We start from the raw sequence: 26,349 nt of genomic DNA, 5'->3' as shown, positions 1-26,349 counted from the left end.
TATGGTTTACTGTAATGCTTGCCGTAATTCTCTGGTAAGACTCTCTGATACTGATTTCTGTAGGTCCCAATCAGGTCTAGAAAGTGCCGAAGCTTAAATGCCTGAGATCACTCACACTTCAATGAGACAATCCGCGTAAGTCAGATGACCAACGGCTTGAAGAGATACTCAATCAATAGACGTCAAAGTTTATTGCATGACCATCGCTATCTTCATATTGAAATTTCTCATTAGCATGAGAATTCATGGCCGAGTCAGCCGACATTACAATCGACAAACCTATATATCAAAATGCTCATTCTCATGAAATTAGCTATACTGACTATAGGGCGCACTGTATATTGCGAGGCACAATGAACTTCTGATTTCGTGTACGTCTTCATACAGATTCGAAGCTCCTCAGGACGATTCCCTATCGAGATTCAACAGGAGGGTTGATTTGTTTCTTGATCAACGGCTCCCGTTTACTCGGAGATAACTTAAGTCTTGTGTGTTGCCGGCTAGCTTTGGGACGACAATACACCAAACACACCCAAAGAAACCCTGGTCTATATTTATGGGCAAGAGACGTTAAATACGCATAGTTATACGTTCACTGTGTACTTTAGTAATCGCGACACCGTTCCACTAGACTCAAAGTCGTAGTGTATCCCCGGCCAGCTTATGGCAGGCACGAAGTAAGGACGCGCGCTCGCACTCATGGACGGCCCGGTGCCGCTGACTATGATACTCCTACTGTAATAGCATGGAATCTTGAAACCCATATCCGAACTTCCGAGAATAGATCACGAAACTAGAAGTGAGAGTCATAAGTCAAAATTTGGCGCGCGTGTTCCCGGCCATCAGTGAATCTTTATTCTGCTCTTTTATTATGACTCATTGAATGATATGCTATATATCTACAGGACCCGACGCTGCTTAAACTCCGACATCGTCGCAGGAATTGAATTTACTAATAAAAGTGAATTTATTCGTATTCGCATTAGTAAGCAAGAAATCGTCAATCATTCGTGGACACCCCTAGATCGTGCAACCGCAAGAACCCTGGCCTGGATGGGGAGGCAATTCAGATTCCAATCTGAGAACGAAATGGTAGACTCGTAGATGGAACTATCTTGCTGATTCCAGCGCGATCTTAATTAACGTTCGGGTGGGTAGATTGCACAAGACCGCCTCCGGAGAAAAGTCACTGATGAAGATGGACATGATAATGATTATTTGAATAAATTGCGCCGCTACTATGGCATCATCCTGAAAGTTCCCAAGGTCCAATTCACTTAGACCGGAGCGTGATTGTCTATCACTAGCCCGAATTTTACAATTTTGTTGCAGATCTAACACCAATTTATGTAATTGCTTGAAGAGACGCATATCTTAGGGTAAAGATTATCTTCCCGCACAACACCGCTCTTGAGAAGCTCTGAACCTGGCTGTGACCAGCAAGTATCGATAATTGGGATGGCTTTCGTCAAGACCTCCCTGCCGTATACATAAGTAGGGTCTGAGCGTGTCTTATGGTTTGACACTATCGCACATGACTTGTACTGCCATGCAACCCGCGCATGCATAGCATAAGAGTGTGCAGTGTAATATCCTTCATGAGCTAACCAAGATTCTATATGTTTGCAGTCATGTTGATATGCTCCATTGATAGAGTAGCAATCGACCGGAGAGGTGTATTCCGTATCCGCATCCGTATCCATTTCAATATCAATATCTCTACTGCTGCTCTGGTGTCGGTGATTCCTAGAAGATTCAGCCAATACCGTCACCACGTCGATAATCTTTTTCCGCACGAAATTCTGAAAGAGCACCTGTGAACAATTGCTCATATGGCGATCGATTATACTTTCCGGATATTGTCCGTTGATTACAGACAGAGCCAACCGCGACTCGAGTGTGTCTGCGTACCACAAAGCCGATGCTATATCATTATTCCATAGGCTGTCATAGAATCCCAGCCAGTGCGATTCAGGAGTGCTCATTCCCTGATAGTGATTGAGGTCGTATATAATAATAGAGTCGTCCTTTGGCATATACGGAATTCCAAATATGCCCTTTGGACAGTATATCTCATGATCAACACCAACCAAGTTCACGGTAGCATCGTTAATCATGGCAACGTAGTTCAACCCTAGCACAGTAGGTAAAAGACTAATCAGAGCTAAGAACATGATAGGAATTTCTTCCAAATGTTGCAGCGGTGGCGCGTGGACAGTGAACATTGTAGGTATAAAAGTAGTGGACTAACGAGTCCAGCCGTGGAGTCCGCGGGTCATGATAACTTGCGGCTCAACATTAGTTAGCTTTGTTGCCGTTGATCGCTGATGTTGACAAATCGTGCCGCAATTGCCTGTGTCTGGTGCATCATCCAGCCATGACTGTTGACCATCCGCTTAACCGCGCCTTGCACTCTACATTACTTTCATGAATACAGTTTATCGTGATCGTATCCTAGCGTCGATCTTCTACTGTGATAGGTCGCTAACCAACAGACAATTTTCTGATCGAATAAGGGCGCCTCAATAGACTTTATAATTGTTAGGCTTCAACACCGACTCGGCTTCTTCCGGGCCAAAGTCGTAGCTTGTCAAAGAATGCCAATTACGGTTCTGAAAATTACTGAAAGGTTAGCAGGCAAACTGAGCAAATTCGAAAGATGCTGCTCGAACAGATAGACAAGACTTCTATTGGATCAAAATAGTACAAATATATTCCTACTCTACTATATAACTTCTGTATTATTGTAATTAACAGGCTCCTCAATGTATGTATTGTATCAATATCTCTTCCATATTAACCACGACTTAATTTTCGTTTTTTTTAGGAGATTCAATACCAAAGTTGGCGAGCGAGGACACTTGATGTCGGGTGGCCAAAAGCAGAGAATTGCGATTGCAAGAGCCATCGTCGGGAACCCACGAATTTCATTGTTGGATGAAACTACGTCTGCCCTGGATACCAACAGTGAAGGACTTGTGCAGAAAACCTTGGATTGAGCGTCCAACACTTTCTCTTGCACATAGGGTTTCAGAGAACTAAAATTCGGATGCAAGATGGAGCGGGAGTATCATTTTCTGTGAAGCATTTGCTGGATAATTGATCAAGTATGTTCATCACAATTGTCTAGACTAGCGATAATTCTGGCACTACAACCGGAGGCCGCGATCCGGTATCGGCTGCGGCTGGTATAGACTACCCGCAAAATGATGACGAAATTCACTTGAGCCGCACACTAAGGAGGAGTTAGAGTTTACCAGTATTAATTCATTGTTAGCAGTTCGATAACTATGTTTAGAGGAAGCCAATACGGTTCATCAGGTCTTCGCGTCAGCACCACAATCTCACGCTAATTTAAACGTATATACTTGGGCTCGCGTCATACTGCCATCGTCGTCGATTAGTCCTATCGTTGGTCTGATATGCACTCTGTCGGAGCGCTTGAGCTCGTGCTGTATTATCTGTGATCGTCCGTCAGTCGAGTTCAGATAGTCTTCTTGGTCATGGTCGGCGTCGCCGGAGGAAGCAGAGGATGCGCCAACTGTAAGAAGCGTAAGCTCAAGGTATTCGAGTCGGATTCGTTATTATTGGAAATATGTGCTAAGAGATAGTGCGACGAAACATTCCCGAAATGTCTGCGACGTATGTATCAACAACGGACATATATATTATTGCCTATCTCCCCTAAAGCAGAGAGGAGAGAAGAACCATTTATATAAATGGGGGTCTGCCCCTGAACGCAACAACGCATCAAAAGAACCAAATAAGCTTCTACTAAAATAACCACTAAGCGTCTCCATAATATCCACGTGTACGTAACAGTATGAAATCCCAACGCGATTGCAATGGCCCCGTTGTCGGCCCAATGTTTCGAAAACAACGCGTTGGTGTCCACGGAAAGACCTACATTAGCTTTGTCGCCAACAAATCATCGCTCTCCATTGACCACAATCATGAGAGCAGTCGACGGCGGAACCTGCTAGTAACCGAAGTAAGTCGCTTACCTATTCCACCAGAAGCGAAGTCAGTTCGTACCCTATATCCAGCGCCTCATTTGAACAATCGACCACGTCAAAACTCACTTTCACGTCGACCTCGATTCCCCGCGGGTTAATGCTGTTTCCTGAATTCGATCTATACAACCACTGCTTCAAAATGTTCCTCGATCGATATTCTGTTGCCAGCCATCCAAATCGGTTTGGCGAACTACTTAATGTGAGAACTTGAGTCGACATGCTCCCCCAGTTAGTCCTATCGCACGTACCCTCGTCGACGACGTTTGCCTCACGCGCGCTGGTCATCTCTTACTGCAGCTCGTTGTATCGAGACCCTGATATCGCCCTACTAGGTTCAAGCTGGTACTACATCCAGGCCCTTAGGTACCAAAAGGAATTAGTCAAGCTCATGACCTGTAGTCCCGGATACTCGTTCCGAATAAAGCACTCATCGGAACGCGGTCTCGATGACACCATCTCAGTCGAAGCTGATTCTATATCAGCGTCGTCTTGGTCATCCGTCGTCCTCTGACAGTCCACCTAGGGCTTCTTCATGAAAGTTTGACAAAATGGGCGAGTACTGACAACCCTTTCATCTGTAAGCCTAGCAAGAATACTACTTCGACGCCGCTGGACCTACCAGTCATGACAACGGATCTTTCTGTGAGCAGTATGCGAGGCAATATGATGTCATACGAGGACGACAGTATCACTGCCGGATTGCTACTTACTGTCTACGAAGTCTTCAACAGCTCTACGAACGCTTCTTGGATTAGTCTTCTTTCAGGCGCGAACGAGCTAATGCGAATACGCGGACCACAGGCGTATCGGACTGGTTTCAACAGCGTATCTTTCAGAGTGTGCGCGGCATAATGGCTGTTCTTGCACTCGTCATTCACAAGAACACGTTCTTAAATGATCCGGAATGGAAGAGTGTGCCATGGAAGGATTCACTTTCGGAAAAGCTAGCCACCATTACCTAGTTGATTTGGTTCTGGAAGTGCCTCAGTATCAAGAAATTGTTGAACGAGTGCTCATTTACTCTTTTGCAAAGGACGAAGTCGGCCCCATCAACAACATTGCAGATCCGACGAAGCTAAAAACGAGACTCACTTGAAGCTTACCGATCTCGAGGGTAGGCTCGAAATGTGGCTACAAGAATATTGCCACGGCGCTCGAGAGTATGCGCGCGAACACTTAGTTCTACCGCTCACTGTCACGTTTGACCCGATGACTGCAACACCGAACATTCCTCAGCCGCGATGTCCAGCTACAATCAGCGACGCGGACTACGTTGCCACGCATTTCTTTAAGCCAATTGTCAATTACGCGACTATGCGCGATGCCCGAATAATGGCTACATACCACACTACCCGCATGATAATTGCGTATCTGCAACAGCTCACCGTCCGTTTCGACTATCTCGAGTTTGACAATTCACTAGACCTATTCCCGGGTAAACGCTACGCAGACCTTGATGTCTATGTTGAGAACTAGGTCAGATATCTGCATGATATCGCCTACATAATCTGCCGTTCAGAGAGGTACATTAATTTCAATCCGTCAAATATAGCGGTCCTCAACATATTATACCCGCTACGCATCGCTCACTCGGTCGTCCAAGATAGGCTCGAACGGGGATGGATCTGAAATGAGCTCCGGCTGATCCACAATATGGGTATTCGGCTCAGTCTCGTAGACCTGAACGGCCCATACGAGGATGAGTATATCTCTGATTGAATTCAAGAGTTTGGATGTCTGTCCTGGATGCGGAGAGCATGTGCGACATGTAATTTCGTGATTCATTGTAATATGAAGTAAGGAGTGATTTGGATATAAAAGCAACAGTTTGATAATTGCTGATGATGTAAATTGTCATGGTTTGGTTATATAATAATTTCACTGTTTTCATTACATCGAGCTATGTGCATAGGTCATTATTCGCTCGTTGTTAGACTAGGGTCATGGAACGCACCAGAATATTTCGCGCAATTGACATCGCGGTCGCTCTCAGACGGACATTCTTTGAGGCGTATTTTTTACTACCACTAACCTCGTTGAGCAGCGCTCAAACTGCAGGACCTCGCACACCACGCACGCGTTCTCACGAAGACGGTGTGTGTCATCATTAGCCATCTTTGTTAAACACTTCGATATACTATTAATACTACCGAAATCTAAAGTAACAACATAGAATACAAAATTTTTTAAACCAAAATAAATCATTAATGACTCCGCCTTTCTTACCAACCAATTAGGTCCCAATAATGTACAAAACCTTACATCATATTTCGTAAGCCATCAATATTCCCACAAGCGTCCAAGATAGCCAATGTAGTGGGATATGTATTCTGCTCCGCCTGCTGCTGAGGCTGCCATGGAACGTACGGCCTCTGTTCTTCATAAATAGGAGCAGGCAAACCAGTGGGACTGGCCTGTGGTTCCATCACATCACTCTCGGAAGTGAAAAAGTAGCCGATATCTTGACTTCGCGCAGGATTTCACAAGGCGAACGCAGATAAACTAGCACCACACCGGGAGTAATATCGTATCGATCTGACGACTGACTATAAGCTGCCCAAAGCCAAGATATAACAACGAAGGAGCCCATGGACCAAGTTTCAGCTTGACTTGCGCGCGCTGAATTGAACGTAAAACTGAGCGAGTAACTTTTAGAGGTGGGTACAATTACGGTACCGTCAACTTTTGAGATTATTCGTAAAGTTAATTGCCAAAATTAAGCTTTAATCGTAAAGTAATCGTATAGTAATCGTATAGTAGTCGTATAGTAATCGTATAGTAATCGTATTTCTAATTCGGAAGGTAAGGTTATACCGAGGGGTTGTAGCTTTCCTGGGCCTATAACCCCTGCCGAGGAACCCCTTTGTCCTCCCAAATGTTATCAACAATTAGGATTGACTCCTTCGATATGGAAGCTTTTACACGTCCTCGTCGCCAGCCGGGTGTAGATTACTTGCTATTGAATGATGGGTACGAAGAGATGAGCCGGTGGAGAATGTCTCGCTCACCAGCGGCCTACAGTCACCAATTGAGAGCTCCTTTGAGCTAGGACCGGAGGATTCTATTAGCCAGATCGTCGATCCATCATTGTCCAGAAATCTGACTGACGAAACGCAAGAGATCTCACCAGTCCTCACGGACGATAAGATTTCTTCTCAATGGGACTGCGAATCAGTGGCTCTGGGAGCAGTTTGAAGTTACAACTCTAAACCAACAGTGGAAGCCTAAGCGATCCAAAAAGCTTAGGAAAGATCAGCTGATAACTTGCAAGCACTGTCGGAATTGGTCAATCAAGGACTCCGCTAGATCGACATCTACAACTAATATGTCCTATCATCTGCAGAGAGCTCATAGTTTGGGTATAAGCAATGATAGCAAGAATCAGTCAACGATCATGACAACGTGGAAGCAAAAGGAGACAGTAAACACCGCAGAACTCTTTGAGAGGAATCTTATTCGCTGGGTCGTGCTTACAAGACTGCCATTTACTGTCATTGAGCGTCCCGCTTTTTGCAAATCTTCAACCAGGTGTGGACATGCCATTTACCACTCGCAAGACATTACGACAAAGAATCGACGTAGAGTTCGAGGTGTGCCGTGCAGGGTTAAAGTAAGAACTAGCTAAAACTTGTCATACAATTGCCCTTTCCCTCGATGTCTGGACTAGCCAGAACCACATCGCAGTCCTTGGAGTAGTTGGGCATTGGTTGACAGGCGAATTCGAATATAAAGAAAAGGTTTTAGAGTTTGGAGAGGTAATTGGTGTGGACACTGGCGAGAACATGGCAGAGATGGTGTACAGTATGTTGAAAGAGCTCGGGCTCACGAAAAGGTTGATCAGTGTAACTGCAGATAATGCTAGTAACAATCGCACCTTTGTCGAAATTCTACTCTTGAAGCTGAAAGAAGAAAGCGATGTGCGATTTCAAGGTCACGAAAACTTTATTAGCTACTTAGCTCACGTGCTTAACCTCATTGTGAAAGATATCCTTAAAGCTTTGAAGTGTGGAGACACGAACATTGCAGTGGAGGCATGCGATCAAATACGTGATGGTAAACCAATCGGGCCTCACTCTGCTCTGTCTAGGCTTCAATTCCTGACTCTATGGATCCTTAGAAGTCCACAACGTCGAGAGGGTCGGAAGAACCTTTGCTCAATTAATGGATTGAACGACAAGTACATAGAGTGCGATGTTGACACCAGATGGACCTCTACCTACCGCATGCTTAAGGTGGATTAGCTGCAAAGGAACAGATCCAATGTTACCTAACTGCTGTCCGACCTTTGCCTCCATTTACAGCATCAGATTGGGAGCAACTTGGACAGATTGCAAGAGTCCTACAAAAGTTTGACGAATTTACCAATCTCGTATCTACAAGGAGAATTCGCCGACTTGAACGATGAGATTGCACTTGCAGTGGCACAGGCGTTGAAAAAGTATCATAAGTACTACGCATTTCTGATGAACAGGATGCTTATTATATAGCCTTGATCTTGGACCCTAGGTTTAAAGCCGAGCTATTGAAAGCTGAACAGAAAGATGAGGACGCTGCGAAATTTATAGTGGAAGCGATGAAAGAAAAGCTGCATAGAGAGTATCCTCTTGCGGTGCCAGAGAATATTCAAGAGATTGAAAGAGTTGGGAAGCCCACGTTAGAGTCTCTTATGCTCTCCAAGATCCAACGAAGAGCTTTGCGTCAGATATAGACAGATACTTTGAAGAAGAGACAGTAGATGTAGCATCTACTGAGGAAGGATGGCTCTTGCGGTGGTGGAGAGCGCACAAAGAAGATTACCCACAGATGGCAGCTGCAGCAAGAGACTACCTCGCAATCCCGGCCTCTGAGGTCGCGGTCGAGAGGCTATTCAGTCAAGGTAAAGACCTACTAGGAATAAGGAGGACCTCGTTGGAGTCGTGGACTATGAGGACTCTCACATTGCTGGCAGATCAATACTCGAAGGAATCGGACATGTAATTAGGCATTTGTACTTGATTTTTCAGTTAAGCCTTGAGTCACGTGCCTAACTCTACGATTTTTGCGAGTGACTCAGGTGATTGCTCGTATAGTTAATCGTAGACTTTTACAACCAATCGTATAGTAATCGTATTAGACTATACGATTACGATTTACGAGTTGCTCGCAAATCGTACCCACCCCTAGTAACTTTAAGCATTAGGCGGCATACAAGTACGGAGTTTCACGTTCCCACTTTTATAATTTTATTCTCTGGTGGTGATTAAAACAAATGCTAAAGAATCGGCCTTGTTCCTTGTAAGACTTTGATAAATAGGTCATTGCTGAGATTTCGTTAACCAGTGTAAAAACCATAATTTTATTGCTCGCATCTATATCTCGTCCGGCAAGATAGCCCCACTGGGTCACAGGGCTCTTAGAACTCGCTGTTCAGAACTCAAATATTAATTAAATGCTACTATCAACATCCCAGATGCCATTCCTCAGCCTCTCCAATTTCAATACAAATAGGGGTGGGATACGATTTGCGATTAATCGTGTAGTCTAGTACGATTACTATACGATTGATTGCAAAAGTTTACGATTAACTATAGAGCAATGAAGGTGGTGGCTCGCCAAAAATCGTATAGTTACATGGACATTTAGGTCTCTAAACCCTACCCATTGATACACCCTTTTAGCATTATATCCTGTTGCAGCATTCTCGCCTTAGTTTACAGTGTTACGTGACTTAATATCGATCAGTTCGAGAATCGTCCTCTAATTACTATCAGTCAGTTCTTTAATCGTTTATTCCAGCACCGTTGCTCCTTGCATAATCAATTGATAGCCTCAGCATTCAGTGCTCAGCCACGTACACCGTAGCCGGCGTACAGCAGCTCATATTCCAAAGGACCCCTATCAATTTCCTCCTTCCCTGAGTACTTCTGTAGCTTGAATCCCGTGATCGTAAGAACAGCTACAACTATAAACTCCATAGTGACACCCATAACTAGGTAGATTACCCAATCTCCAGTCAAATCGTTAAACTTGTTCGCAGTTGAAGACGAGAACGCATTGACAAGTGAATATATTATTCTGACGAGCAGAAATGGTAACGCTACTGCGATGCCCATGGTCAGCGCACGACTGTGACTGTCAAGTTGAGCAAATATGAGGAAATATAATGTGAATAATGTCAAGACGACAAATACTCCGACGATGAGGAAGATGGAGACACGCGACATGGTATGTCCAGTCTGGGAGATACTATCATCTGCCAGATCATTACCACCCACAATTCCTAGAATGATTGCCACCAGCAGCGCGACTCGGCATAAGCGGAGCGGTTTGGTGATATTGTCAGGGATTTCGCCCAGTGTGAACTGTGCGCTATAGTGAGGAATCCAAGCAAAGCCAAGTGAAGCGGTGTAAGCGCTATGCTGCCTACTGTGACTTCTGCAGTAATCAAGCCTGACGAAGGATGCGATGATTTCTGCACGATAATAACTAATGCTGACGCACCTAGACGTAGGACGCAGAAGAAGGATAAATAGACCCATCCTGCTGGCGCTTGAAGCCATATCGCAAACAGTTCGCAGTGGAGTACGTCAGAGCAATAACATAGATGACAATCTCCACTATCGCAATGTATCCGTGGGCAGTTAATGAACCCATATTCGACAATAGTGACAAATTAGAAATACGAGTTTATGCAAAGCGAAGATGACAATAGTAGATTCGAGTAAAGATGAAGGCGGTCTTGGTTATCATTTATATACAGATAGAGATCCCTCCCCTTCCGGATCGAGGGGGGCGGCGCGTATAACAGCATGTTGACAGCAATGAATTCAAGGTGATTCTGGTCGTGCTTCATGACCGCAAAGCTAACCACGAGAGAGATTCAATAACGATGTTGATGCTGAGTAATACCTCTCTTGTCACCACTGATCATTGTGGATGTGGCTGAGATGAGCGGGACCAAGCTTAAAGCTTTTTCCATGCACACTCGCAGCATCACATCCAAATACGTGGATAATACATTTCAACAGCAGTTCAATAAGCAAGTGTGTTAGAAGCCCTACTGTTGTTCTTATCCCAAAAGGTTAAGATTTCCGAGAGAGAAGTGGTAGAGCCGCGCGTGTTCGCAAACTCTCTGGCCCTCAGAAACCTTAAATCGTACACAATACGGCTAATTGGTTATACCCGTCAGGGATCTATAATAAGCCCTGACGTCAGTCATAAGTCAAGTCCCCACAAACTCGCATTGCAAATATTTGATACTAAGATTGCAATTGCAACATCGTGCCAGCCGACTAATGAGCGTCAAGCCATCCATTAATGTTTGATGCCGAACGACTATGCTGGCCAACCGGTCAGTGCTAGTGTGCAGAATCCTATCAACTCGATAACTTTTGAAACGTCGGTGATACATGCAAACTGAGAGATTCGTGCATCGCACACCCGACCGCCTACTGCAAGGCCCTTGCAACCACTCTGAACCATGCAAAAGTGCGAGGCTTCGCACGTCGCAATTGTATCTCTTAAGGACCGAGAGACCAGTATTTTTGACAAGTCCGGAAAAGATCCGACCTTGAGTTCTTTGTCTCAGTCACTGACGGACGAAGTAATAATATTGCAGTATATGCGGCAGCTGCAGCAATGACAGGCATTCGAAGACGAAGATCTTGCGCTTTGATTTGAGGGCTACGTCCCGGAAGCAGGGACAAGAAGCTGAAATTCCCGGGATGGAAACTGACTTGAACACAACTACATTCAAGAAAATCCGTTGATTAGGGTGTGTGTGAGACCTAACCTCCGTAACTTTGTTGTCGGTTCTCTGGCATCAGGAAGGAGACATAAAGACTTTTAGATGCGGGATAGAGTCAACTCCTGGCTTTAATTAGACGCGATCATCCAGGCGCGAACATTGGTTGAAAGTGCCGCCGTTTTCTTTCGTTGCTGGCCCGCCGAGTAGGGTGAGGGTTAGTCTAGCTTTTAACCTAGTGCAAAACATTGGCGACTTGTATTTATTGGTATATTATTCTCCGCAACTGTGAAGCGGAATTATTGGGCGATAAATGTTTAACGCAACCTGACGAGAACGTTCGCAGTTGGAGTGGTAAATAGTTTGCAAGAGATAAAATAGAGGGCCAGGCGAGGGTTGGACGTCTAAGCTGCAAAGACGCAACCGCAACCCTGAGTCAAGCAACCCCCCAAACACAACCATAAACCCTACTAGCTTGGAAATTGATTGATGTTAGATTATCACTCCTCTTTGGCAGCATCGTCTGGGTTCAGTTGTGAGTTGTGTCGCGTTTGTTTTCCGCTTATGTTTTGTGGGACTTTCGCTCTGTTATATCTTGTTCTTCGTCGAGTTTTAGACGACGGAGTTAATATATATATTTACATGACTCTGACCGGGCACAAATGTAGGAAAGGCCTATATCTGGAAGGATACGAAGGTAAAATCAGCCCACAAATTTAAAATTTTTCGAAAATTATGGCCGCTGGGGTTGGGTTTTACCCAATTGTTCGGACTAACCTGCATGCTCCATAGTGAAATATGTAAGTGAAATATGAAAGCTAGAATTGCGGCGCAGTGGCCTGTCTGGTGCACTCGTGCCGTACGCTAGCCGTGCGTCATCCACATGCCTGGTTCCCGCCAGCTTCTTATAAGTGACCGATGCCCTCGCGGCCGAAATGGTTTTCGAACTCCACGATCAACCGTCAGCCGATCACCTTATCTCTCTCGATTACGCCCTGCTTCACCTAAAAGAACCTTAATAGTCTAAATTATAAGTGTTAGATATACACTGTGGTAGGATGAAGCCAAATTTGATTCGAAGTGGTCGTACATCCAGCCATGACTCACAAAGACGGAGATTCATAGTGTATAGTGTCATAATGATAGTTTTCTCAGCGTTATTTTTGATACTCTCCTATAATCAAGCCTATGGTAGTCTTAAAGGCTTATTTAACCCGAGTCGAGGAACCGACAATGGTTTGATTGAGACCTATAAGGGTGATAGGAGTGTTGTGTTGTATAAGAGGACGGGGTGGTGGTATAATTACAACAACGCAGGTTTAGTGATAGCTGTTGCGGGCGCCTATTATTCACTGACTTCAAGTGGATGTACCGCAGGCATATTAGATTGCGTGGCAGTATTCTATGCTCAAGTAGGATTGACAGCATTCGTGACGTTTTATGGTGCTGCAACTGTCTGGGCCAATCGGAATTCAGGAGGACACGCGAGACGAGAGAATGTGGACTACTACTACGAAGCAGCTCAATTGCACGGCTATAAGGACGCTTGGTTCGAGATCAACACAGATAGTATCAAGGCGATTGTGGGAAACAATGAGACGTTGACAATGCTCATAAGCAACAAACTGACGATGCAAGCATATGATAAGAAGCTATATATCAGATACGATTCCAAGAGTCGCAGACATAGGAGTATAGTTGCAAATAGCGCATCAGAATATTCACCAGTTATACGACCAAACCACCCGTATGATTTTGAATATAATCCAGTACCAATAAGACAGGTTGAGAAGAGATACGGGATAGTTGATGTACAGTGGGTTTCATATGAATACACAAATGGAGACTACGAAAACTACTTAGCATTTGATAACCAATTTGATATATTTCAGGGTGAAGGATATGATGCTGCATCGTATTCGACCCAGTATGAAGCGGATAAATATTGTATGGCATATACGATAGGCGTATCATGTCCAATAGCAGGAAAGAATGTATGGCAGGGTGAGGTATACTATAATGCCTACGGAGGTATAGATTCGTATTGTACAAACAGCGATGACGATGCATACAATGCATGTCATGACGGTGACAGGACTAATCTGTAAACCAGTAAGTAATATAGAGTGGGCTTAGGTGGCGGGAGCACTAGGCAGCAGTAATGTTTTCGGCTGGAGCATTACAGTATTGACTGTGTTTAGACTCGGCAGCGGGATGTTGTTCCGGTCGCGACCATGGCATACATGAGGCCGCCGATGCATGAGGGCCCCGATGAGACTTCTGAAGAGGCGTTCATCACTGTGTTTATCATCGCGAAGTCTCTGAATTACGTATTCATGGGGAAATGTTTGACCTTCGTATCCTCTAGGGTAATCGCCGCTACCATCTTGTGAATATAGCTGGATTGATTGATCTTCAGGTTTTGAGATTTCGATGTTATTCGTATGTGCATTTTTATTTTGTTTCCATAATTATACACTAAACCATTTAAGTGGGTGTATGTCATGAGCCAAGTGATGGCATTAATTTCGAGTTTATTGTCGTCCCCACACCTGATAATTGTGAGAAGTGAAAGTATATAGACTGAAATGGGAAAGGAATGAATGAGAGATGTCAAGTTGATTGACCAGTCTCGAGGACATTTCAGCTCCATAGAAGTAAAGGTATGACGGTATGACATCCCATAATAATGAGCCGCATCGTCGGCGACAATGTTCATAGTTTCAAGGTGGGTGGTTCTGTATACAACGAAAGTATGAAATTCTGAAATCGAGGATTTGCACTGTGAAAACAGGCGCGATCGAATCTGTGATTTTTCAGAAAATTGTAGGGTTTCATTACTGCGGCAATTCCCCTTCGCCCCTTGGATCAGCCCCCTGAACTGCATGTTACTTCTATAGGGAAATGAAGAAATTAGACACAAGGAATCAACTTTACAATTATTTCCGCCGGCGTGTTTTGCTATAGCCTAGGTTGAGACGTTCTGGGCGGCAACAAGCTTGGCGAGCCAGTGTGGCAACCAGTGTGGGAACAGCCAAGCTTTGTATCATACTTCGCCAGATGTTAGATCGGCCCGGTGCGGCCAAGATGCAGTTACCCTAGCCCTACTGAGAGCTCCATCTGATTCCTAACAAAGCTGGAAACATCGCGTTACATATTCGTGGATTTGATCTAGACGCATCGCCAGTTGTCCAGTTGCCCAGTTCATAATCTCACGCAGTTCCATCGACGCTGGTCATCGATTTCAGTGATCTCGGGATTTTCTGACGCCGTAAGCTCGAAAGAGGCCAATTCGTGTGCGTAGATTAGTTGCCCATTTAATTAACATATTATTCTAATGTCAGATTGGCAAACGCAAATGTAGTGACGTTATTATGTTTTTAAATGTAGAAGGGTACAGTTACGGGACTAACCTAGACTCGGCGCGGCTTGAGTTGACTTCGGGCTCGATAGTTATAATACACGGCCAACCTGACTTAGACAATTCTATATATAGCGCTTAGACTAGGGTCGTGCAACTCGGCGAAAACCCGAGAAGGAATCGATGAATAAATGGGTGCCTTCCCGTAGCGCCCAAATTACCAGACTCGCAAACCAAACTCCCAAATTCTGATAAGCAAACTGACTCGTTTCCCGTAGCCTGCCCAACCAGACTACCAATTCCAGTATTCACGTGACCTCAAGGACAAAAACGCGAACCTCCCCAAAATTTAGTCGCGTCGCATATAGCGGTACCAGTTCTCTTGTGTACAGCATATGTACTATACATACTATAATCTAGAGGAATTTTTGGACGAGCTATAAGATGTCTGCCACTGAAGAGGAGCCTATTAGTTTTCTTCGTCCCACGACTGTTCCACGAATTCTTCGAGTCGCCGCCAGTCCAAAGACCGTGGAATTTGATTTGTCGCGATCGGCATTAATAGTGGTTGATATGCAAAACGACTTTCTACACCCTGAAGGATGGTTTCCGGCCAAGGGAATTGATGCAGGTCCTTTGTTAGGAGCTGTTCCCGTGGTGGGGCGCTTGACGAACCTGCTTCGAGGGCTCCGCGTCCCCATTATTTGGCTGAACTGGGGGATTCGACCCGACTGTGCTAATATTCCGTACGGCGTGATGGAAAGGGGCACGAGCTACGGTAGCAAGCCGCCGGGATATGGTGACGCGTCGGCAAACGGTAGAGGGCGAATTTTAGTGAAGGGAGACTGGGGATCCCAGACTATAGATGACTTGACTGTTGGCGATGAGGATCTGACAATTTATAAGCATCGATTGAGCGGATTTTGGGACAGCGAACTTGACTCCGTTCTTCGAAAGAAAGGAATTACGACGCTGCTCTTTGCTGGAGTCAATATCGATCGTTGCGTCTTTTCCACATTGCAGGACGCAAGCTTCCTCGGGTATGACTGTATAATGGTAGAAGACGCGTGCGCTACGTCGTCGCCGGATTTCGTGGTTCAGGCAGTAAAGTATCTGATGCATATGCTATATGGCGTTTGTACCACTTATGAAAATATATTGAGGGGAACCGATGGAGATAATACGAGGCAAGTCGAGCAGCATTAAACTATACGAGTGGAACCATGTAAATATATGAAATAGATGTACAGATTAGTTCACTAAGTGGGCCGTTAGTACTCTTGGAATTGTTCACCCAAAAATATACGACTTGTCATCCTAATGATGAGGGTGTATTTAACTAGCAATGCAATTATTATTACAACTGGCCGAGTCTCCTAATAGCTATATTACGCAATGTACGTCCACCGGCCTCGATTCCTCTACCTTCTTGGAGAGCATTCCCATCACCAGTAGCAAGATCTACCAATACTTTCGAGAGAACACTAGTAGGTGATACTTGACTGGGCATAAATTGTCGGAGGACCGGGGCAATAGCATAATCCATTGACAGCCTCAGTGCTAACGGTCTGGGTCGATGATGTTTTGGTGGATCAACATACGCTGGTCTGACATTAAATATTCTGAGTGCTTTCCAAGTGGCTGTGGATGGGAGAGACAGAAGTTCTGATTCTGTGCGTCCTTTTATCTTGCCAAAGAGTAAGAATGTCTTCTCAGTCGGATCGGCACTGTAGACAACTGTCAGACTAGTTATCACCTAGATCATTTTACAGACAACGCAGCTTACCCTTCACCGGACACATAAACGTAGTTGAATTTTCCCGAGTCGGAGAGCGACGAGAAGGACTTTGCGGCGGCAAGAGGGTAGTCATGAGTGATGCGAATATATTCGCTGCAATAGACGTGTTTGAGTTATTGGAATCATTCAGAAGTAGTAGGTACTCACTCTTCCTTCACCTGAGTCTGACTGACGCCCTGCGCCCAAATGCAACCATCCGCGCCTTTCAATTTCTTCGAAAGCTCATCAGGGTAAGTCGAATAGTCTTCGTGAATTATTATATTAGCCTTATGGCAATCAAGATTGTCGCCAACTGGGAGTGTAAACGGTCGACGGGACAGGATCGAGAGCTTCGTCACTCTTGGAGACGCGAGACAGTGGTGCAGAACCGCCATGCCAACAGTGCCCGTGGCTCCGGTCAATATAATGTGCATAGCCGAAGAATTGTGTCTCTGTTTGTTTGATGTAGGTTGAAAAGCAGTCGACAGCACTTGGCGATTTAAGTGAGCAGAGTTCGTGGCAGCTGACAGATGAAGAACCAAATGTCAGGCTGACAGGCTCAACAGCCGCATGTGGGCCCTGCGCGGCTTGTCAATCAACTAACTTGGACTTAAGCCCGATGACCTGGCTAAAAAAGGATCGGTTTGGTTTACGCCGTACCATAAATTGATGCACGTTTTAACAAGGTGCAATGGTAGAGGAGAAAGGGGGCAGCGGAGCATAACAGCCAACTCAGTTGTAATGCTATGGTCAGTCGTCGTGGTGCGGTATTGAAGACTGAATTAAATACACACATGTATATCTGGCTACTACTACGGTACCAACAGCCGTCCTTGACCTTCTCCCATACGTCCTTCCTGTAAGAGCGATTAAAGCGGGACAACAATCGGAGAGTAGTGTGTGTATAGATGGATATGCGAGTAGAGGCAGTGAGTGGTCAGTGTCACCGCTCTACTCTAGAATGAGAAAAACAAAAAGCAGCTGAAGAGCTAGCGGGTATTTCACTGTTGTCTTCTACGTTGTCTGCTAATACACTTTCACATTCGTCATCTATAGCCTGGGCTGCCTTTTCGTTCAATAATTTTGGGCACTTGCGTTTAATGTGACCGGCCTTGTTACAACAGCAACACCGTCTCACTTTCTCCATGTTGCCAGAGGCTTGTTGGATGATCTCAGCTGATATCTAAAGCCTCCGTGTTCCTCGTGGCCTGGCATTTTCTAAGAACTTCAACTGAGGGATCTTTAAGGACTGAGAGTGTCTGAGGATCAATATGCTGAACAGGGGAGATCGAGTGGAGAGGATTCTGAATGCACTCTCCAGCGAGGGTGAATGTCTGTGATGTCAACAAGAGGCACGCCGAGCTGGGACCGATGCGAATAGGTAGGGAGTCAGTGAATGGTTGGTGTAGGTCGACAGCAGTTTCACAGCGCAATGAACCTAATTAATGGGATCTGCGCCTCTGAGTCGGTCCACATAAAAGGGAGCGGGACTCCACAACCAGTTGCATTATCCAAAAATTGTGGTAAGATACGTCTTGTGCCTGGACTCATCCCTGCAGATATTATGTGTAGCATCAGTCGAAATAACTGAGCCTTGTTCAACCAGGGTTGACGCCTGAAATGGAAAGATAGTACAGAGTACAGAGTATGAACGAGGCATTCGCTGAAAGTTGAGTCTTTTGCGTATAGATGCACCAACCCTTCTAGCCAAGCTTCCTCTCACACGAAGGGAGGCTATCAGAATGGCTCTGCGCTAGCTCTGACTCCTTTCTTCTGATTGCGTGCGTGAAAGTGACCTGCAGCGAAGTGAAGGCCGAATCGCTAGTTTAGTCCAACATCATTTTTGGCGTGGATGATATATCTTTTAGACCAAGGAGCAACCTGAGCCAATTCCGACTCGCTCAATCTCAATAGCTCCTTATAAGAATGCGCGTTGTAATATTGGGAGACTTAAATGACGACCCACTTCTTGACGACTGCGTGGATTCTGGACAATAAAATATCCTGTGCAGACACAGGCTCATGTCCATTGTGCTCCCAATAGAAATCGACCTGAATAATTTGTGACCGAGAGAGAGAACTGTCTCGCAACCAATCTAGGGCGGCAACCAATCTTAATGGTCTCTTTCCCATTTCTTCTCATTTTGGAGACACGTTCTCCTTATGCTGGGGTGAATAATGGCGATGATGCTCTTGGATCCATGCCTCTAGCTCCTCATCATACCTTGGCTTCACGGAAGCGAAATCAATGACAGGCGCATATCATTGTACATGAATGATTTGTTAATCACAGTCGGATACTTTGGTACTTGGCGGTACTTGAGCGAGAATGGGTTTGTGTTAGTGCAGGCGCTTTTGTCAGGGGAATGGTGACGGCGACATCAACACTCTTTAAATATTATTGCCTAGAGCAGCAAATCCATACAGTCAATCTATGTTGATATCCGCGGAACTGCCGCTGACTCCTTTCTGCTCTGAACAAGTCCCATCCCATGTGACTCAAGGGTCAGGCCCTTCTCCGAGACGCGTCCGCGCCAGAGCACGCAAGCTACTATCATCGTCTTTTTTGCGCAATTACACTCAAGCCTACATGGAAGGACCTCAGCTTGTAACCATCAACAATCAGATAGATTGAAGCGTCACCCCATGCTATGACGGCAGGTATGCTATCAGCTTCGGCTAAATTGCATTCATCGGCGCTGCGGTTGTTAGAACACGACGCCTGGAGCCAGACATAGCAAAGTCAGGAGAGAACTTTAGGATCCCTCTCGCGATTCATCAAAGAATTGAGCTTACCGACCTGATCACACGCGTTATGGGATTGCAAGTATCAGTAAATGTAATCGGCAGCAAAGAAGGTTGTCTTCTAGACGTATTGAAATATACAATTTCCTATGGAAAGAGATTTCGCACTGGATTTATCTTAGTGATCCCCTTCTTCGTCATCGTAGGATTTCTGACAGTTGATGATGTGATCATCCAAGTTATATATAGCCATAAGCTACTATATTTAGCCTCAGTCTCAAGTATATAAGTAGATAGTTCATCCCTTGAGACTGAACGCAATTGAACAAGTCAATCATCTATAATCTTTTCTGAGCTTCAATCTTCCACTTGCACCTTAGAATCATCACTAAAATACACATAGATATATCACACGCAAAGAACATGCAAGCATTAGCTACACACAAAAGCAACACCCACCAGTCACAGAACTCCAGAAATCACCAACCGAGCATGCATAGGGACCACGCAAAAATCACACCCCCTCATTACCAAGACGATTCCCAAATGATCGCCGCCGTGGCTTTTCGGACACTTCGTCTATCAACTGATTAGCCAAAATGATGTTCAAATTGAACGGAAATAAATTGGATCTTACCATGCACTAGGGAAGGACCCTTGACCGATGCGACAAACACACAGTCGAGCGTCGATCCGAGACGAACGAAGGTCTCCCAGGAAGCGCGACACAGAAGCACAACCGAGTTTGATTCGTAGGCGTTCTCTAGAGTGATTTTGAATTCCGGCGGAATATTTACAGTAAGCCGCACGAATTCACGTAGAATCGCACTACCGGGTCCTCCAGCCAACGAGATCTTGAACAGTACGCTGGTTTCGATATTGGAATATAGTGACTGTCTCGGAATGCTCGATGATCCTTGTTTCAGAGGCAAAACCAGAGGCCGCGCATTGCCAATGATTTTGTGGACGGCGTCTTGAGTTGTAGCTGTCTTCGAGCGTTGTAGCTCACAGAAGAGTGTCTCAACATTGACCGACAAGTTTCCCACATTACGAAGTGCGTACGCCGCTCGTCGAAAGCGTTGAATGAATGTCACGCCATCCTTCCGCGAGCGGACTGTACTACGCCCGTCGCAAGCGGCGAGCAGCTGGACAGACCTTCCCCCGCCTGCACGAACAGCGGAGCCAGCATAGCAACAATCGAGGATGGCTAAGACATCCAGATTTTGCATAAAATCATCTGTAGACGTTAGACAGAATTCATGGATCGTGCTCCAAAATATCTTCTGGGTTCCGTTCTCTGAAATAAGCTGTAATCTGTTTGATTCCGTATCGACGATGGCGTGACCAATATATGCGATGATGAGTAGGGATCTGGCATGCATAAGCTGCTCAACATTAGCCGCGATCCGTTCGCGGACATGCCACCCAGGAAATTTGTAAGTCTTTTCGATAGCAAAGTCCTCAACATCATCGATCGCAAATACGTCCTGCATACAACTGGAGAAAGTAATTGCATCTTGATCTGCACCAGTGGCATCATCCTCAAATCTGAAAATAAAGACTTTGATGCTTTGGTAGCTTGTACCGCGGGCTTCGACTGCTTCTTGGAGCTTCACACGAAACTCCTGGATTGGAATGCTGGTTGAGATTGGAGCAGTTGACATGATTTTGGGGTGTATGCTATGGTGATGGTGACAGTATTATCTCAAGGGACGAGTGCTATGAAAGTGGCGACAGAATCGCAAGTTTAAAAAGATTTCCTTTGAGACGAGCTAGGGAGTTTGCTATCACGAGTCAATGAACATGGGGTTAGGGTTTGCAATAAAATGTTCTTTGTTCCCTAATGAACAGGCACGCGTGGAAGTCGATCAAAGGCTGTTCTTGCCCAAGCTTGCCCACCGCGTTCTTTTCATCCCTTTGTCTTTTCCTAACATTGGACGAATTATTTTCTCGCGCAAAGGCTTAAACTGGTGCAAGATATGACAATACATTTATCGTACCTTAACAAAGTAACAGAGTTGTCAGTGGCCGAAGTATGACCCGAATCACCGTGCGGCTCATGCTGCGGTTGTACCATGCTCTGGTTTGCAGTTATATGTTCCAGGGGGATAGAGTAATTTATCGAGCGGTATCGTTCACTAAGATTTGTTTACAAAGTGAACCCTCAGTGAGGGCCAATTTGTTTCAACGTAACTGAAAATTCCTGGATAGCGTGTAGTAGTAGGTACGCTAATTTCCAAAGGAATAATTTTGGGTGAGCTTGCGGACATATCGCACTCGACCATCCTGGATTTCAGGGGCAAAAGTTAGTGCTTAGACATATCTGAATTACACAAGACCGGATCCTGGATTTCAAACTTGTGTTCTGCGATTTTTTTGACTGATCGGCCCATTCGTCGTAGAGAGAATTACGTTCACACTAATTCAAAAACAGCTGCACTAGTAACATAAGGTTAGAACATTAGTCTAAAGTCTGAGATTGCTTTGCTCGTCCTAAGGAACGGGTCATTATCGCCGAGGATGAACAATTCAATTATATCAATTATATGAGATGGAGATAGTATTTTACACCAGCAGCATCTGCAATTAGTTTAACCGTTCTAGGTTCGACTATTTATGTCAGAGTCTTATATGTTGGCATAACCTCATTGCTAACTCGCACAGTGGTCATGCCAATTGAGAGATCGACATCCTTTAAACAATAATTATCCGCTAGTTTACACCAGCTATTTGTCAGTTTGTATTGAGACCGGTGTATGGTAGTCAAATAAACTATGTAAAATATACTCCAACAAGACTGTTTTGGGCGCGAAAATTGGAGCTGTTCGCTTTTTTTTTCTATTCCAACCACTCCAGAACTCGTTTGTACACGAAATGATTCATATATTGTGATACCGTGATCTTTAACGCTCGTTGGGGTATTCTAATTGCACCTTTAAATTTTTTTTACCGTAAGAAAGTCATGACTTTCATCAGGCAAGAGTACTATTGTATTCATCGGAGGACAATTATACCGCGTTCCAACACCATGTACGGGTACAAGGTACCTTGGCTTCACGGAAGCGAAATCAATGACAGGCGCATATCATTGGAGTCGAAATCTATCTGCTTCTTGATGGTTACAGGCTGAGGGTCTTCCATGTAGTCTTGAGTGTAATTGCGGAAAAAAGATGACAGTAGCAGCGTGCTCTGGCACGGACGCGTCTCGGAGAAGGGCCTGGTGACCTTTGAGTCGCATGGGCTGGGGCTTGTTCAGAGCATAAAGGAGTCAGCGGCAGTTCCGCGGATATCAACATAGATTGACTGTATGGATGTGCTGCTCTAGGCAATAATATTTATAGCATCAATCGAAATAACTGAGCCTTGTTCAACCAGGGTTGACGCCTGAAATGGAAAGATAGTACAGAGTACAGAGTATGAACGAGGCATTCGCTGAAAGTTGAGTCTTTTGCGTATAGATGCACCAACCCTTCTAGCCAAGCTTCCTCTCACACGAAGGGAGGCTATCAGAATGGCTCTGCGCTAGATCTGACTCCTTTCTTCTGATTGCGTGGTATATCCGTGAAAGTGACCTGCAGCGAAGTGAAGGCCGAATCGCTAGTTTAATCCAACATCATTTTTGGCTTGATATATCTTTTAGACGAAGGAGCAACCTGAGCCAACTCCGACTCGCTCAGTCTCAATAGCTCCTTATAAGAATGCGCGTTGTAATATTGGGAGACTTAAATGACGACCCACTTCTTGACGACTGCGTGGTTTCTAGACAATAAAATATCATGTGCAGACACAGGCTCATGTCCACCGTGCTCCCAATAGAAATCGATCGACCTGAATAATTTGTGACTGAGAGAACTGTTTCGCCGGGAATCGTGATTACAAGCCCTGTATTCTATTCTGTTAACTTTCCTAAGCGCGGCTCAACGTGGGAGGCGTCGACTTCGCAAGTGTGGGGTAGCCGACCCGGTCCCCGAAAACGTCACGGGCTTCCATCCGCGCAAACATACATTTATCGCGGATTAACCCACATTTATTCAACTGCATTCGAACAGTCCAAGTTGGCGTCGGAGAAGAAATTTATGTCTTCCGTCTTGCCGACGACGGTCGAGCGGCAACGGCGGCGGATCGCCCATGCGGTGAGTCATCCGGAGTTTGCAAAAAAAGCTTGGACGCAAATTAAACAAGGCGACTTTAAATAACCTTGCTAATAATAGTTCGTTTTAGTGCGAGATATGTCGAATACGAAAAACGCGGTGTGACGGACGAAATCCGTGTAGCACATGCGTTGAGAATCATGAAGACTGCGGTTATCGGGAGACCCCGAATTTGTGCGTCGTTTACGACTATCATCGACTTGGGCAAGATATCGCTAACATCAACTATATGAGAGAAATCAAAGACAGACACGGTACTGGAGACGCTTGTACAGCTTCGCTCCGACATAGGCGATCTCCACCAAAAACTCGACTCAGTTGCAGTCCAATTACGACGAGTTCCGTCACCGCTCGTGTCATCCGCGCACTCACCAGGCGTGCTGTCAACAGCATCACCTGGCAATCCGGACCTTGGCGCGATAATACCGCCAAGTCACACCTCTGCGACTGAGAAATTCCTGTCATGGGAGATATTCGACGGTGCGCCGATGCTGCGGAAACGGTTCGTGTCGAAGTTCGTGCTCGAAAGCCGGCGACCACAGGTGCCGATTTCGCCGCCGGATTTGACTCCGACGATACGTCCTGAGGATTGGTCCCGATTAATCGATGGGTTCAGGCGAAACATTAATTTTTTGGTATCCGGTGCTGTCTTTGCAGAATGTTGATAATCTGTTTTCGTGTCTGGAGGTACGATCCTTAGACGGATGCTTAGGTATGCTTGTTGCCGCGTTAGGCGACGCGTGTATGTACGTCGAGCAGCGGTATCAGAGTGACAATAATCGTGCGGGAGGTGGCAATTTGTCGATCTGGAGCATATCAAACACGGTCGACGGGAGAGCGTGTTTTCAGAGAGCGTACGGAATGATCCATGTTGCGATGGCTGAAGTGAATGTGACCGCCATGATCTGCCTGTTCTACACTGGTGTCTATTTTTTGTATTTACAACGTCCACTACAGACCAATTTCTTCTTGAATGCTGCAGCACAAAAGTGTCTTGTTCTCCTCCGATACTTGACGTCCTCCTTGACGCTGGAGGATTACGAGAGTGTGAAGCGCGTCTTTTGTCTTTTGGTGTTGCTTCATTCTCGAGAGGTACGGTACTTACTGAGAGGTGAATGTGGCGATATTAACGTAAAACAGTGATATTATCGTCGAGCTAGAAGAAATACCACAGTCCGGCTGCTCATCAATGGAATCTCAAGTCCCGCTACCTTCAAAGTTCGACCCATGAGAGTCGCGACACAAGCGACCTCTCAACGCTCTACTTCCTTGCCTGCATCTCCATCCGCCGTCTCCTCAACCGTATCCACAATCTTCTCTACTCACAAGAGTCTATCGCACGCATGCACCAAGTGCCCGACATGAACCTCATCAGCGAGCTCTTCCATCAACTCGAAGAATGGCGCACAGTACTGCCGCCTTACCTCAAATTTGGTCTTTCCAGTATGGGTGAGCCAGCAGCGAATAGTTACCAAGGTTTTTTACGACAACGGTATTTAGCCGCCAAATCAGTTATATTTCGGCCGGTATTTAATTTCGTCGTCGTCACAGCGAACTTACGAAGTGGCCAGCTGGCAGTGATATCGGACATGGTCCCCCACGCGGAGCACTGCATTGAAGCCGTTGTGATGCACATGACGAACCTCCGCGGCTTCACACACACTGTTGTGATTGATACTTGGATCTGCTCGCTATCGATGGCGGGTGTCGTTCTTGTTCTTTATATTGCTTGGAAAACGCCGTCGTTGAAGACCGTGTTGGAGGAGAAAGTTGGAACGGTGAAGATTAAGAATGCAATGGCAGAGATGCAGGAGCGGTTGGATGGATTCATGCGGACGAGTCCGGAAATTTCGCCGAGTGTGAGGCAGTGTGTTGAGATGATTGGGACGCTTAGGGGACTGATGTGGAGGGATACTTAAGTTTAACTATTTTTGTCGTGAGATTTGAAAATAGTTCTTTTCTTCATAAAGATGGCAGACAATCTTGCCGCAATGGAGCCCTATCTACAAACTTCTGTCTACCGCCTAGAAACGCACTTGAATTGGACTCGGGATATAAACTCAGCCTAAACTCGTTTAATATGTGGGAAATTGTCCAGAAGATCCCTTGGAGGCGATCCGTGGTGTCGTATTTGAGTAATTTTTCTATTTCACGTGTTCGTTGTTTACGTTTACGGTCCGAGACAATACAATCTCCTTTGTTTCAATCGGGCTGTCAGATTTATTTTTAATTTTAAATACCCACTTTCGTATAATGGCTAAGTGATCCTTAGGTATGAAGCGAAATTTCAGCTATGTTGTACTTATGGTCATCGGCTGTCGCGACTCCTCCGATGGCGTGGAAAGTATATACAGCGCCTGGTGAAGTCCCGATTGTTTGAAGCAAATGTGGAACCCTTGACGTATTGCCTGATCCAAAAACAAGTAGTAACAAAGAATTACAGAAGTGGATAACGTAGTTATTGTTCCAACGACATGGACAAAATTGTTGGTACAACTTTAAATGGACAAGGCTATTACTAGTGATGCATTGGTTAAGGACGATCATTTAGGAACATAAATGGGTGAGCAGTAATA

The 26,349-nt window shown here is 45.3% G+C and overlaps 9 protein-coding genes across 9 annotated transcripts; 5 read left to right on the top strand and 4 right to left on the bottom strand.

The window, feature by feature from the left end:
• Positions 1-845: 845 nt before the first annotated feature.
• V1508DRAFT_426975 (uncharacterized protein) lies at positions 846-2,276 on the bottom strand. Its single transcript, XM_066941631.1, has one exon. The coding sequence runs from the start codon at positions 2,223-2,225 to the stop codon at positions 1,335-1,337; it is 891 nt and encodes a 296-aa protein (XP_066792704.1). The 5' UTR covers positions 2,226-2,276; the 3' UTR covers positions 846-1,334.
• Positions 2,277-3,503: 1,227 nt separating this feature from the next.
• Positions 3,504-5,492, top strand: V1508DRAFT_406843 (uncharacterized protein; the record flags this gene model as incomplete). The annotated part of the gene is made up of 9 exons (XM_066938804.1): positions 3,504-3,580; positions 3,823-3,995; positions 4,025-4,215; positions 4,246-4,508; positions 4,556-4,819; positions 4,855-4,928; positions 4,961-5,055; positions 5,103-5,288; positions 5,310-5,492. The coding sequence occupies 9 exons, from the start codon at positions 3,504-3,506 to the stop codon at positions 5,490-5,492; spliced, it is 1,506 nt and encodes a 501-aa protein (XP_066792703.1).
• Positions 5,493-6,932: 1,440 nt separating this feature from the next.
• V1508DRAFT_426964 (uncharacterized protein) lies at positions 6,933-7,663 on the top strand (the record flags this gene model as incomplete). Its single annotated transcript, XM_066941630.1, has 2 exons — positions 6,933-6,958; positions 6,995-7,663. Coding segments are annotated over 2 exons (243 nt in total), but the record flags the coding sequence as incomplete, so codon positions are not given.
• Positions 7,664-9,838: 2,175 nt separating this feature from the next.
• V1508DRAFT_406842 (uncharacterized protein) lies at positions 9,839-10,649 on the bottom strand (the record flags this gene model as incomplete). Its single annotated transcript, XM_066938803.1, has 3 exons — positions 9,839-10,357; positions 10,423-10,538; positions 10,565-10,649. 3 exons carry the CDS (start codon positions 10,647-10,649, stop codon positions 9,839-9,841), a joined length of 720 nt encoding a protein of 239 aa, XP_066792701.1.
• Positions 10,650-12,593: 1,944 nt separating this feature from the next.
• Positions 12,594-14,001, top strand: V1508DRAFT_26644 (uncharacterized protein). The gene is made up of 2 exons (XM_066936466.1): positions 12,594-13,851; positions 13,941-14,001. The coding sequence occupies exon 1, from the start codon at positions 12,798-12,800 to the stop codon at positions 13,845-13,847; it is 1,050 nt and encodes a 349-aa protein (XP_066792700.1). The 5' UTR covers positions 12,594-12,797; the 3' UTR covers positions 13,848-13,851; positions 13,941-14,001.
• Positions 14,002-15,328: 1,327 nt separating this feature from the next.
• Positions 15,329-16,466, top strand: V1508DRAFT_426947 (Isochorismatase-like protein). The gene has a single exon (XM_066941629.1). The coding sequence runs from the start codon at positions 15,545-15,547 to the stop codon at positions 16,304-16,306; it is 762 nt and encodes a 253-aa protein (XP_066792699.1). The 5' UTR covers positions 15,329-15,544; the 3' UTR covers positions 16,307-16,466.
• On the bottom strand, positions 16,382-17,565 carry V1508DRAFT_26596 (uncharacterized protein). Its single transcript, XM_066936464.1, has 3 exons — positions 17,046-17,565; positions 16,887-16,991; positions 16,382-16,827 (listed from the first exon to the last, which is right to left on the bottom strand). Exons 1-3 carry the CDS (start codon positions 17,309-17,311, stop codon positions 16,458-16,460), a joined length of 741 nt encoding a protein of 246 aa, XP_066792698.1. The 5' UTR covers positions 17,312-17,565; the 3' UTR covers positions 16,382-16,457.
• A 2,334-nt stretch (positions 17,566-19,899) lies between these two features.
• V1508DRAFT_442382 (uncharacterized protein) lies at positions 19,900-21,363 on the bottom strand. Its single transcript, XM_066942330.1, has 2 exons — positions 20,260-21,363; positions 19,900-20,201 (listed from the first exon to the last, which is right to left on the bottom strand). Exons 1-2 carry the CDS (start codon positions 21,284-21,286, stop codon positions 20,137-20,139), a joined length of 1,092 nt encoding a protein of 363 aa, XP_066792697.1. The 5' UTR covers positions 21,287-21,363; the 3' UTR covers positions 19,900-20,136.
• Positions 21,364-24,649: 3,286 nt separating this feature from the next.
• Positions 24,650-25,649, top strand: V1508DRAFT_458272 (uncharacterized protein; the record flags this gene model as incomplete). Its single annotated transcript, XM_066942714.1, has 4 exons — positions 24,650-24,870; positions 24,914-24,974; positions 25,006-25,529; positions 25,577-25,649. 4 exons carry the CDS (start codon positions 24,650-24,652, stop codon positions 25,647-25,649), a joined length of 879 nt encoding a protein of 292 aa, XP_066792696.1.
• Between the last annotated feature and the right edge of the window lie 700 nt (positions 25,650-26,349).

The sequence above is a fragment of the Lipomyces doorenjongii genome (genome assembly GCF_038497915.1).
Source record: "Lipomyces doorenjongii strain NRRL Y-27504 unplaced genomic scaffold V1508scaffold_108, whole genome shotgun sequence".
Classification (NCBI taxonomy): Eukaryota; Fungi; Ascomycota; class Lipomycetes; order Lipomycetales; family Lipomycetaceae; genus Lipomyces; species Lipomyces doorenjongii.
The sequence above is the reverse complement of the archived record's forward strand: the minus strand, read 5'-3'. Positions and strand labels throughout refer to the sequence as shown.